This window comes from Hypanus sabinus, chromosome 14 (genome assembly GCF_030144855.1).
Source record: "Hypanus sabinus isolate sHypSab1 chromosome 14, sHypSab1.hap1, whole genome shotgun sequence".
NCBI lineage: Eukaryota > Metazoa > Chordata > Chondrichthyes > Myliobatiformes > Dasyatidae > Hypanus > Hypanus sabinus.
The window spans coordinates 72,121,590-72,134,835 of NC_082719.1; the positions used below are offsets into that span (position 1 = coordinate 72,121,590).

At 38.0% G+C, this 13,246-nt stretch overlaps 1 protein-coding gene across 1 annotated transcript in view; it reads right to left on the minus strand.

Moving 5' to 3' along the window:
* itga1 (integrin, alpha 1) overlaps window positions 1-13,246 on the minus strand; it is a 196,077-nt gene that overhangs the window by 120,142 nt on the left and 62,689 nt on the right. Inside the window, exon 7 of the mRNA XM_059989435.1 lies at window positions 10,454-10,602. Coding sequence (XP_059845418.1) covers window positions 10,454-10,602 — 149 coding nt within the window. The remainder of the gene's footprint in view (window positions 1-10,453; window positions 10,603-13,246) is intronic.

The following is a 13,246-nucleotide window of genomic DNA, read 5'->3' on the forward strand; positions in this document are numbered from 1 at the left end:
ATCTACATTCTGATGGTGTATTTTCGGGCCGACTGAGCAATCTGGAGCTCTGCTCTCTCTGAGGGAGTTCGGTGAGCTTTCAAGTGAAGCATGCGGCCTGGAAGCCAAGAAGCCTAATTCAATCACCATTCTGCCAGTTGAAGCGTTGAGGAAGATTGAAATCATAGAGGCAAGAGCGGAAGGCAGGTACTTGCTCGGTGCCGTCTACCTGCGCGTGAATACTCCTTTTCTCCCGCTCACTCACTGCTCCCAGAGGAAGGTGCCCATGTATGAATCGCTTCTCTCTCCATCTCACTTGATGCTGCCGAAGGAGGCGTGCTGGAGTCCATGGGTCTTGGACAAGGTTTAATTGACACAGTGTGTGGATTGGACTCTGTAGTTCACACGTGATGTATTTCTGGTTTCTTGTCACTCATGTTTTTATTGCAGCTGTTGTGTGCAATTTTGATTTTGGCCTGCTATGGTCTGCAGATAGTGAGGAACTGAACTAAGCTGAATTGAATATGCCCGGATTCTTTCAACGTCTGTGTGATTTGGTGTTTTGTACTCTGTGTTTTTTGTGCGTTTCTCTTGCTGTTCGTGTCATTTGTTCTTTTTACACATGGGGTGGGGGGGTTGATGTTTTCTTTAAACAAATTCCATGGTTTTTCCTTGTTTTGTGGCTGTCTCTTCAAAGACAAATCCCAGGGTTGTGTACTGCGTACATGCTTTGATAGTAAGTGTACCTTAAGTTTTTGATCTTTGAATCTTCGATGTTCAATGTCAACTCATTTTTGGGATATGTTGCTACATTGAGGGCAACTTCCATTGTGTTTGGTGGCATTACATGGGTACCAAATGTTATACACTCAAAGCAGAGCTGACAGCTCAAATGTGGACTGTGGACTAAGTGGTACAACAGCAGAAATATACAACACCAGACTCATAGCTTGGCATATCCCTCAGACTATCCTCACTATCAACCAAGAGGATCACATGTTTCAAAAAAGCACTGCAGAAGGGCTTGCTGGGACCAGCACAAGCCATATTAAAAAAAAGATGCCAATCAAGGAAGTGACATATGTGTGCTAAACAACAAAAGTACCATGTCATAGACAGTGCTACAGAATTTCACAACCACTGGATCAGATCAATATTCCATAGTTCTGTCACATCTTTGCAAAATACTGGTAGACAAGCAAGTAGCCAGTGGATTTTTGAGGCTCCAAGAATATAATATTCAAACAAACAATCAGCCATGATCAGCAGACACAAGGGGGTGCATAAACTCCTCTTGTTATCATTTTCTATGTTTCTAACAACACCTGTAACCTCCATGATTGTTTGGCTCAGCATCTGTGTGAAGAACACCAAGAGTTGTATGCATGTTTAGCCAGAAGGATGATCTATCTTGATTCCTTCCTGATCTTCTCACCAGCACAAAGCCCAGTTCCCAAACAATTTGCTTCACTCCACATATCAAGAATGATCCAGAGGACCGGATACAGTAAAAGTTATGGGATGTAAAAAAAAAGACTTCCCTGTAGCATTTAAGACTCATGCTCCGGATATAGTTATCTCTCTAGCCATACTCTACTTGTACAAATGCAACTCTGGTATCTCACTAATTATGTGGAAAATTGCCCAGGTAAGTCTTAAATTTTTCTTCAAAAGGCATGAATAATTGAATCAGGCTGATTACCATCTATCAGTCTATACTCAGTCATCAGCGCAGTGTGAACCAACTCATGGGCAATGCTGTCAAATGATTCTTACTCACCAATAACTTTCCCAGTATAAATAGCTCCACCAGGCTCACTGACTTCCAGCCCTCATCACAGTCATGGAGATGAAATGAGTTCCAAGGAGTGTTTGACCACGTGTGGTATCAAGGAGTTTTGGTAAAAATGAAGGCAATGGCCATCAAAGGAAAAATGTTCCAATGGTTGGAACCAACCCTTACACAAAAGAAGATGAATGTGATTGTCAGAGGTCAGTCATTCCTGCACGAGGACATCAGTGCAGGAGTTTCTCAAGCCCATTAATCTTCAATAATGGTCTTTCATTATACACAGCAGAATAGGCATCTTTGCTGGTGATTGTGAACTGTTCCTTTCTATAGACAACTTCAGAATAAATGAAATAGCCCATGCCTTATGGGCTGACACAATGCCTGTGTCAATGGACATCCAACAACCTATTTTTGACATTCAATGGCATTACCATCTCTAAGTCCCCTACCATTAACCATTAACTAGATCTTCAGTAGCACCAACTGCATTAATATATGACTACAGTAGTAGGTCAGAGGATTGGTATCCTGCAGAGGCCAACACACTCAACCACCCACATGGCATAAGTCAGGAGTGTGGTGGAAAAATCTCCACATGCCTGGCTGAGGCAGTCCAAATGACACCCAAGAAATTTTGCAACATTCAGGACAAAGCAACCCACACAATCTGCTATCTATTTCACTAGCCTCCATAGTTATTCCCTCTGGTTGCACCACTACTCGTATACTGAGTTTGGAAGGATTTAATGGAACATCCTGATGAGTTACAGCATTACATTTTGATAATACAAAATGTACTTTTACTCACTTAGGTTGTTCCAACACCACCTTCTAAACCTGAGAGCTTGGAAATCCTAGAGCTCTTCAGACATGCATTATGAATGTACCCTTACTAGAAAGCCTGCAGTGGCTCAAAAAGGCAGTTCACCACCATCTCCTCAAGAGCAATCAGGACTGCGTGATGAATGATGGGGTTGCCAGCGACACCCGCAATTTCAAAAAAAAAACTTCACATAGACTGTTAGATTATAATGGCTTTAGACATTATGAAGCTATTTTAATTTGTTACTTTATACAGAAATAGCATTGTTTGATTTTGGCAAAATGTAGAAAAATGTCAAAGGATTATTTGCAAAGTCACATGAAGCAAGAAGTGGAACATTTTATATATTTTAATGTCAAGAAGTACAATGAAATAAAGGCACAATAATGTCACTGAAAAACTGGCCCTGATGTTAAATTGTTATTTTCATTGAGCTAGTATACTAAGGAATAATGTACTCCATTTATTATTTTCTCTCACACACACTAGATTTCACTCTTGACATTTCAATATGTTTTACATGAACTTTTTCCACTGGTGCTACTGAACCTTCATATGTAATTTTTTTTCAGTATGAGTGCTGAAACAACTTCTTCCTAGTTTTCAACAGAACATAAACAGCAATCATTTCCAGTATGCTTGGAATTCTCTGGTCAGGATCACAGAATTACAATATGTTGGATCATTTATTAAAAAAGAAAGGAACATTTCAAATCATTGTACTTGTTTTCAAGTGATCTAGTTCATTTCAGATATTAACAGTTTGCCCTAACTGTAGACACTCTGTTGCATCTCTATCTGTTTGCCAATAGCTAAAGAAAGGATATACTATGGAAGCAGAATTACTAATTAAAATTTATTTTTCAGTGCTTACTGGCATTTTTCAGCATGCCACTCACTATACTATAGCAAGATCCACATACTAGTATCTGCCCTGCTGAAGTCCTTAACTAAGAAGATTTGTCAAATAATAACAGAACTCAGAATTTTACTAAATCTCTGAGTCCTTTACTTTCATCTTCTTAGTTGATAAACCTATTGAACCCTCTAAATTACCTTGTGTGGTAACAAAAAACTTTATTGCAACTCACTAAATGGATTTTTGTAGAAAAACAATGATTGTTGCATAAGATAATATAGCTCTGTGCATTCTAAGAACACTGATTAGCGAGCGGGAATTTTTGGATTCCCTCCAGTATTCTTTCTGTTGAGAATTGCATGGTTTTCTGTGCATTCAATTTAATCAGCAGCAGCTATTTTATAAATGGCTCATGAATATATAAAAAATATAACTTTTGTCCAGATGCTGTTTTGTAAATGGCCTTTAACTCTATTTTACAACTGCAATTCAAGATGTCTGAGTGGTCAAGAAATTTGAGAGGCACTTTGTATACTCTGGGATAAGTTTGTAAATTCCAACTGATTTTCATGCTGGGAAAATGAAACTAAGTGTACATTTGTAGACTCTGGAGATTAGGATAAAAACAACATCTGGAAAAATAACACATATCTGCTGAATTAAAGCTGAGTTTTAAAAGCAGCAAGTTCAAAACTTCCTGCATGAGACTACACAGAGGCTACATTTTGGAATCTGGGAAATTTGGTTTTTAGGCATCTGGAAGAAATGCTGCATTTAGTAATGGCGTCAAAGGATGTAGTTCCATTTTAAGACAAAATACATATGCGTTTCCATAAAAATCAATGTAGAGAATGTTGATAATGAATCAAGAATTAAGAATGTAATTTTTCATAAACTTAAGTTATTTCCTATGCTATGCTGCTACATGTGCCCTATTTCTACAGTTCAGTAGATTACAAACAGTTACGAAAATAATACAGAAGTTTCACTGTGATTGCTATATGCCACTTTTTTGAATTTATGGACTGCCCAATAAATGGGGTACATTATTCTTCATTGTTGGCTGAGTGAGAAAACAACAGAATAGAAGCAGTAAGAGGAATCAGTGGAATGCTGTAATTCTGTTTCAATGCTGTTCTTATTGGCATCATTAAAGTTCTCCCAGCCAACAATGCCACTTGACCCTTCCTTCTTCCGGTTTTAAGTTCTGCATTCAATATTCTAAATTGATTGGATGCATTTTCTTTTAGTTTGTATGCCAATTTATTCATAAACGTACATTGATTTGTCCATTTATGAAGTTTGATGTTTTATGAGACTGGTTTTTATTAATGCCTACTTAGTTGTATAGCACAGTAGGATGACTTAAGGCTGGGAATGATGATATGCAACTGCAAATCTTTGCTTCTGGAATGGCAAAGCCACTATTTGTACACACAACGGATCCTGCGGATGCTAGAAATCTTAAGTAACACACACAAAATAATGGATGAAATCTGATGAAAATCTGATGAAATCATCATCTATGGAGGGGAATGAACAACTGACATTTTGGCCGATACCCTTGATCAGAACTCATTAAGACTGTTTATTCCCCTCCATAGATACTGCCTGACCTGCAGAATTCCTCCAACATTTTGTGCGTGTTCCTTTATTTTTACAGTTATTTTTAGTTTTGTTCAATAATTTTTCTTATGCAGGTTGACCACTGATTTTCTGGAAACTGATGGTTTGGCATCTCTGATAATTTGGATGAAATTATAAGACATGGTTTAATGGGTGACCACCAATGGCACTGTGTGTAGCGCATGCAGCACCATCTGTGACGAGACTCATTTTGACAAAACCATGCTATTTATATTATTTACATTGCACTTGTTGGTGGTAGCCCCAATATTTTGTGCTAATTTTGCTTATTTTATGTAAATTTAACCCTAGCTATGGCTTCTAAGGTAAGTGCAAGTACCAGTGGTGGTGTTAAACGTAAACATCAGTCCATATCGATCCAAAAGAAGGTTGAAATGTCGAAAAACATTTGAAAAACAGTGTGTGATATAAAGCACCAAAGAGAAAAAAAATTGCAATTCAATGCAAATAGTGATTCGCTAAAGCAAATGAGCATTAGGAAAACTATGAAATTTGGTAAGAGCACTGAGCATGATTGAGTGATGATTGAATGGTTTCACCAGCATTGGAGTGATGGACCTGTTGGGCAGTTTGATAATGAATCAAGCTAAGTTGTTCCATAAAAAACTTAAATTTGAACATGCGTGTGACTCTAGTGAAGGATGGCTTCAAAGATTTAAGAAATGCCATGAAATGTCCATGCATAAAGTGTGTGGAGAAAAACGCTGTGCAAACCATGAAGGAGCTACTGAGTACATGGACAAATTTGCGAGGCTCATAGCTGATGAAAACTTCAGTCCTGGCGAGGTGTATAATGCTGATGAAACTGCACTATACTGGGGACACACACCTAGGAAAACATCAGCAACAAAAGAGAAGAAGATCCCACAGGATTCAAGCAATCAAAAGGCAGAGATTTAGGAGCATTTTAGGGTGCTCCAACGCAGGAGGTACTCACAGGTGTATACCATTGGTGATTGGAAAAAGTAAATGCCCAAGGGCCTTAAAAGTTGTTAAATTTTACCAGTAACAAATTGTGCAAATGAAAATGGCTGTATTACTACTGATATTATGTTAGAGTGGTTTGAAAAATATTTTGTGCCAGAAGCTAGACCACATTGCAAATCTGTAGGGCTACCTGAAGATTGCAAACTTCTTCTTATTTTGGATAACTGTTCAGCTCAGCCCAAAGCTGAACTCCTGTGTTAGGATAATGTTTTACAGTGTATTTACTACCAAACTGTACATTGCTTATCCAACCCCAAGACCAAGGAACACCGTGCTCTCTAAAGGCCAAGTATTGCTCACTTTTCATGAAAATGTCTGTTAGATACAGTGAATACCGGCAACACAAGAAAATGGCTGGCGTAAGTTGTGGCCTAATTAACACATACAACACACTGGAGGAACTCAGCAGGTTGGGCAGCATCCGTGGAAATGAGCAGTCATTGTTTCGGGCCGAGCGTTGACCGCTCGTTTCCACGGATGCTGCCTGATCTGCTGAGTCCCTCCAGCGTGCTGTACGTGTTGATTTAACCACAGCATCTGCAGTGTACTTTGTGTTTATTATAAGTTGTGGCCTGCCTTGATATTTGATAATGCACCTGAAGAAAAGAGTGACAATGATTTTACAGGATTTTGTGTATCAAGGGAGAAAGTAGTTGTTCATAGTTTGCTTGAGTATGCCAAAAGTGTTACAGGACTTGCTTTCAAAGATATGGCAAGTAGACTTAATGAAGAAAATCTATGTAAGTGGATGATTGCTGACATGAAACCCTGTTATGTGTCACCTTATGGACTCAGAACTTATAGACAACGTTGATAAAAACACTGCAAGTAGTCAAGATGGCAGTGGTGATAATGAAAAGGATGAAACTGAAAGATTTGTTGTTGACAAATTAACTGAGTTGGGTGATTTTATCAAAGGCTTAGAGAAACGTACTTTCATGATGGATCACGAGCTAATGAATTTTTATTTGATGCAAGAAAAATTACACAGGGAGAGATCAGAACACATGAAACAACTTCACTTGGATTAAAAAGATAAGCATATACAGTCCATTTTTGTTATTATTATTGCGTGACCACTTTTAATCCGGCAAAAAGATTAATCTGACAAGACTCAGGAACTGTATATATGAGCCAAAAGCAAAATGTTGTTTTACCAGATGTCCCTTTCTTAAAAAGCATTAACAACTGAAGCAACACTTTTGTAATGTTCCTTATTGTGCTGAGGAGCTAATATGTAACAAACACAATAAAAAGGAAATGGAGTAGAAATTCTAGAATAAATAACAGAAGATGTATCTAAAATGATTCTGTGGAGAAGAATATTTTAAGCAGGGTGTAAGGACGTTAGGAAATCATGTGGAAGTAATTAAATCACAGAATCACAGAATAATAAGAAGGAGAAGGAAGCCCTTTAATTCTTTAAGAGCCTGGTTGCTCTTTCCCCTGTCTTTTCACCCATCCTATCTTTTTTCTCCTAAGTATTTCTCCAACAAGTTTTTCAATGATACTTTTGAATCTAATCCCACCATACTTTCAGGAGGTACAGACTGATCATTTTCCATCATCTGAGACTGAACATAAAAAAGCAATTGGCTGTATCTTTTGATTAAATGCAGCCATTTTCTCTTGGAGATGTCAACTTTTACCTGTGATGTGCAGTTTAGAATCTCTTGAGCAGATGCGTAAAACCTGAACTTCCACACGGCAGAATTTCTTTAAGAACACTATCGAAATAATTGAGAAATAAGGGAAGTCTACTATTATCTTTCTGGAGCCACATACTGGTAGGTGTGGAAGGTACAAAAAGAAATGGGAAAATTTGTAAATATTACGGTGAGGGAAAATAAATGGAAATCTCTTGAGGAAATGGGAAGAGCAATCTGAAAAATGGGACAGGAGTGATATTTTGAATAATGAAGAGATTTGTAGATTGATATTTGTTAAGTAATGAGGTAAAATGTTACTATGGATTGATGAAAATGTAGAACTAACATTATTGACATAGAACAGGTGCGAACGGATGAGTGGCCTTCTCCTGCTCCTATTTCAGGCATTCCTATAGTTGTCATAGGTAGTATTAAAATGGTTTGCAGAGGCATATAAGAAAGTCCTCTGCAATGAAGTGTTAGCTGTAGAGGAACACAGTGGGTCAGGCAGCATCTATGGGATGTGGGCAGTTGATGTTTTGGGTCACTTGATTTTCTTCGGTATTTTGTGTGTTGCTCCAGACCCCAGCATTTGCCAGTCTCTTGTGCCTCAAGAAAAATTATCTTGTTTATTTTGCCAAATGACAATCTAGTTGTGAGCTATTTTATAGATCTGCATTGTCTGCAGTGAAAACACAAAGTAATGCAAAAATAAACCCCCAGGTGAAATTGGAAGTCTCAGCCTGGAAATGCATTTATGGAATCACTATGCACAACTTCTTTCAGTATATCAACAAATGGAGGCACACGATGATTATATAGCCTGGTATGGTAATGTAGCATATAGCAACCTGAAGCCTTTCTCCAGAGGTCCAGTGAATTGATCTGGTCATGTTTGGCAGAGCAAATCTCGAGGTTGTTTGAGACTTTTTTTTCACACGGGTCATCATCATCCTTGCCTGAGTTTCTTACCGAGGTCAGTTTTAGAGGGCACAATACTTTCTGCAAGGAGACTGTTGACTGTTCATACTCTGGATTGGGTTGACAGGGCTGACCAGGCATCCTAACCACAACTGGGGTACTGCATATAGAAACACGAGAACTTCTGTAGATGATGGAAATCCAAAGTAACAAACACAGAATGGAGGAGAAACTCAACAGGTCAGGCAGCATCTATGGAAAACAGTAAAGAGTTGATGTTTCAGGCCAAGACCCTTCTTCAGGACTGAGAAGGAAGCGGGAAGATACCAGAATAAAAAAGTTTGGGTGGGGTGGGGTGAAAGAGGCTAGCTTCAAGATGATAGGTTGATAGGTGGATAGGAAAGGTCAAGGGTCAGAGAACAAAGAATCTGATTGGAGAGGAGCGTGGAGAATAGGAGAAAGGGAAGGAGAAGGGGACCAAGGGGGATGTAATAGGCAGGTGAGAAGCAGAGAAAGGACAGGGTGGGTAATAGAAGAAGTAGGGGAGAGAGTTTGTTTACCAGAAGGAGAAATCAAGATTCATGCCGTCAGGTTGGAGGGTACCCAGACGAAATATAAGTAGTTGCTCCTCCACCCTGAGGGTGGCCTCATCTTGGTATAAGAGGAGGCCATGGATTGACAGAATGGGAATGGGAATGTGAATTAAAATGTTTGGCCTCTGGAAAGTCCCAACTGTGGCAGATGGTGTGGAGGCGCTTGACAAAGCCATCCTCCAGTGTCCAACGGGTCTCTCAGATTAGAGGAGGCCGCAATCAGAGCACTGTACACTTTAGATAAGATCTGCAGGTGAAGTGTTGCCTCACCTGGAAGGGCTGTTAGGGGCCCGGAATGGAGGTGAGGGAGGTGGAGTATGGGCAGGTGTAGCACCTTGTCCACTTGCACGGGTTGTGTACAGACCTGCCTTGGTTTAATGAGGATAATTAGGTCAATAACAGTGGAGTCACCTGTGGCAAAAAGCATTAGATTTCCCCTTTAGATATTCTCAGGTTCTTCAAAGAGCTTCATCCCTGGTATTTTAGATAGATAATTTAATTGTCTGTGTTTTGAATATTGCTATTGAAACATTAGTTAGAACATAAAACATAGAAATCTACAGCACATTACAGGCCCTGTGGCCCACATTGTTGTGCTGACCATGTAACATATTGTAGAGACTGTCTAGAGTTTCCCTACTGTATAGCCCTCTACTTCTCTAAGTTCTGTACCTATCTAAGAGACTCTTAAAAGACTCTCTACCACCATTTTCAAGACAACGTAGATGCAGCTGCCATTCTATCACCAGGATGCCACCACATGCCCAGATATATGGAAGGAGGTCACAACAAGTAAGTCCAATCCTATTCTCTTATAGTGGTTATGAAGACTTTCATACGTAAAAAAAAATCAACAGCCATGCATATCATGGACTTAAATTCTAGAAGATGGACTACTGAGTATTTTAATCTGCTTCCTACATGGTAAGTGGAAAATACATTCATTGCAGACATCTCCAATAGCATGTTACCATTCACTGAAGACAAAGTCTAGGCTACAATCATTTAAATTACATTGTTTATGGTACACTGTAATTTGTAGGCCTCTAATCTTTTGACTGTAAGTGGCATGCCAGAGAAATTAGAACATTATAGCAAAAAAAATTACAACTCAAAATCAAAACATTTGTTTTCAAATAGATCAACACATTGTCTTTATACATACTGTAATGCAATTAATAGTTTTGCATTTGGAGTACTAACCTGGCATATTCAATTCCAAGAGCTGTTTTTGTTTCATTTCCACCCCCTTGCTTTATCTCTTTAGCAACTTCTAGAAGATCCTCAGTTGTGCTAAATTGATTAAGACTGACTTCATGTGTGACTTTGAAGCCATACTGTATAATTGCAACCTAAATTATTGACAAATAAAAGAAAGTTACTTCATTGAAATCACAAGCACTGATCTTTCATTTCTTCTAAATGAAAGTGAACTTTAAGAAACTGTTTAATTGCTTTCTTAAGCCAGAAAAATGGCTGTAGTGTCAGTTGCTGTCAATTTAGCAGTATTTAATATAGTAATGAAAACCATGATTTCTTAGCTAAGCTTTGAACTTTAGTTCCGGGGTTCAATTTACAAGAGCTTTTTTCTTACACTTTAAGACCCATATTACTTTGATAATTTTCTGCACCAAACCCCTGCTACTTAATTCAATAGGCCTAAAGAAATATTCACTATCCTCCTGCCCTGACTTGGATATACAACAAATTGATCACCACTTAAGCTAAAGAGCATAGTAGAATTTTGGCGTGGTCCTGTAATAAAGGGGGATGTCACCAAGTGATTTAAAATGACAGTGGAGAGATGGAACTGAAAAAGATAATCTAGAATATTGGAGTTGCCATATCTTCAACCTTTTTCTGTGGTAGGTAGGATTGGCGAGACCAGAAGATCTAGGTTATCAAACTGCAACCGTCTTTCTGGGATCTAGTGCAAGGTCAAAGAAAAATCTTTTATTTTCATCCTGAACAAATGGAACAGAATGGAGACAGGATGAAATTATCATTGAAAATATAGCAAAGAAGCATGCAGAAACAAAGTAAATTGAAAAGGACAGAAATAAAGAAGACCTATGCTGAACTAATACCTGTAACATTAAAGAAACAGAAATAAAGCATTCCAGAAACATAAACAGATAAAGAATGTTGAAACAGATTAGTTCTTGCAGAAGTAGAAACCATGTTGAAATGTTAAATAACTCTTTCACATTTTGCTTCACAATCGAAGGGAATGCTTATAATATTATGAAGAAATAAGAAAAACTAGAAAAATATAATGAAATAAAAAATAGGTAGTGTCCTTCAAAGAAAATGAGTTAGGTCAGATCAGTTTGTATCAGATCTCTGGCATGATAAGCTTGAACCATATGTATAACTTCAGCAGCTGTTTGTCTTGACACCGGAGGAAATTATACTATATAACAGGAGGACCCATAGTCAGGGGTAGGTATTGGAATTTGAAGTTAATGGCTCTTGGTGGAACCTACAATTTCACCTTTAATATTAGGGTATGAATATATGCATGTGTTTTACAGAGTGGTGCCCTTGCTTTGTGACACCGAATGGATGTCCTTGCATGTAGAGTTAATTCTTCAGTTCAAGCTTCCAGAAATAATTTAACATCTGAAAGCGTGCTTTGGAGAAATCTGAAGTTTCAAAGTCATGGCTGTTCAACAGTAAGAGTTATTGAAATAAATCCAGAAAACATTTGGAAAACTCAAAATATGTTCCAGGATGTTGTAAAGGAATAAAATGAAGCTGTCAATTTTTTTATTTAAAAAGACAAAAAATTGGCACATTCTTTATTGGTAGTCGTGAAGTATAATGTCACAATTAACAGAATTTAACAACTCAAAATAAGTGATATTAATATATTGGGTGTTTTCAATATAAATAATTTTTCATGATGAAAAGCTTCTTTAAAATATTAGCATTATTTGGCTATTTTAATATATACACACATCACCATACTTGAGTGTTTGACTTTTTCCTTGCAAGACAAATGCTGGAGTCTCCTTTTAAGTATTATATTCCTGCCAAATGTTTACAACATTGAGGAATGCAGAGGTGGATTTCAAGAGGATGCAATGATAAATACATCAAAATTACAGAGAAAGGCCATGGAAGGTTGCCATAGCACTGTCAGTTAGGAAATTGTTGTAGCAGGCCCTTCTTGAAATAAGCTGTCTTGTTCAGTTTCCTGAATAAGGAAAAGTAGCTGATCAAGACCAAATGTACAAGAACAGCATTTATATAAAACAGAGAGACTCTAACTTGTAAGTCGGAGATTTTCCTGCTGCTGACTTTTCTTACAGTGTTCTTACAGAATAAGTATTGTAATAGTGCCACTAATAGCAACAAACGGAATTCACATTTTTTGCAGTAAGTGAGCTTCATGAAAACAAATGTTTACTACATTAATTTCAGTTACAAATACAGGGGGAACATATATAGGTATAAATATGTTGAAACCCATGATTCTAGCCTAAAGAAGACTGCAGGATTAAACTTATTTGGCAGTTGTATCACTTAGGTAAGTTTGGAGGGGCTACAGAACACGAGAGAACAATAATGAGAGAACACAATGAGGCAACGAAATACTGTAACTGATGGCTAGGAGCAGCTGCTTGAGTCTGGCTTGTTTGTATGAGTGAACCTGGACTGTGGATGCAAACAGGGTTTAAATAGGCTGCAGGTTATAGGTTGGAAATGAGTGACAGGTGATTCCTGTTAGCTGGGTGGAGACTGGGAAGTGCCTTCCTGTGCAGGCTTGACACAAATGGAAATCCCACCTATCCACTATGGCAGAGATTACTTATTCCAGTGATTTTAACATAGTGTGATCAAATAAACCTTGTGCAATCGATTTCCAAGAAAGAATAACTTAATGCCAGTAGACACATGCAGACAATGAGCATTATACAATGCATCATTTGTTTGTAATAGTAGTGTTCAATTTTTCTTTATTCAAATTTGTCTAGAGTCTGGTACCACCTT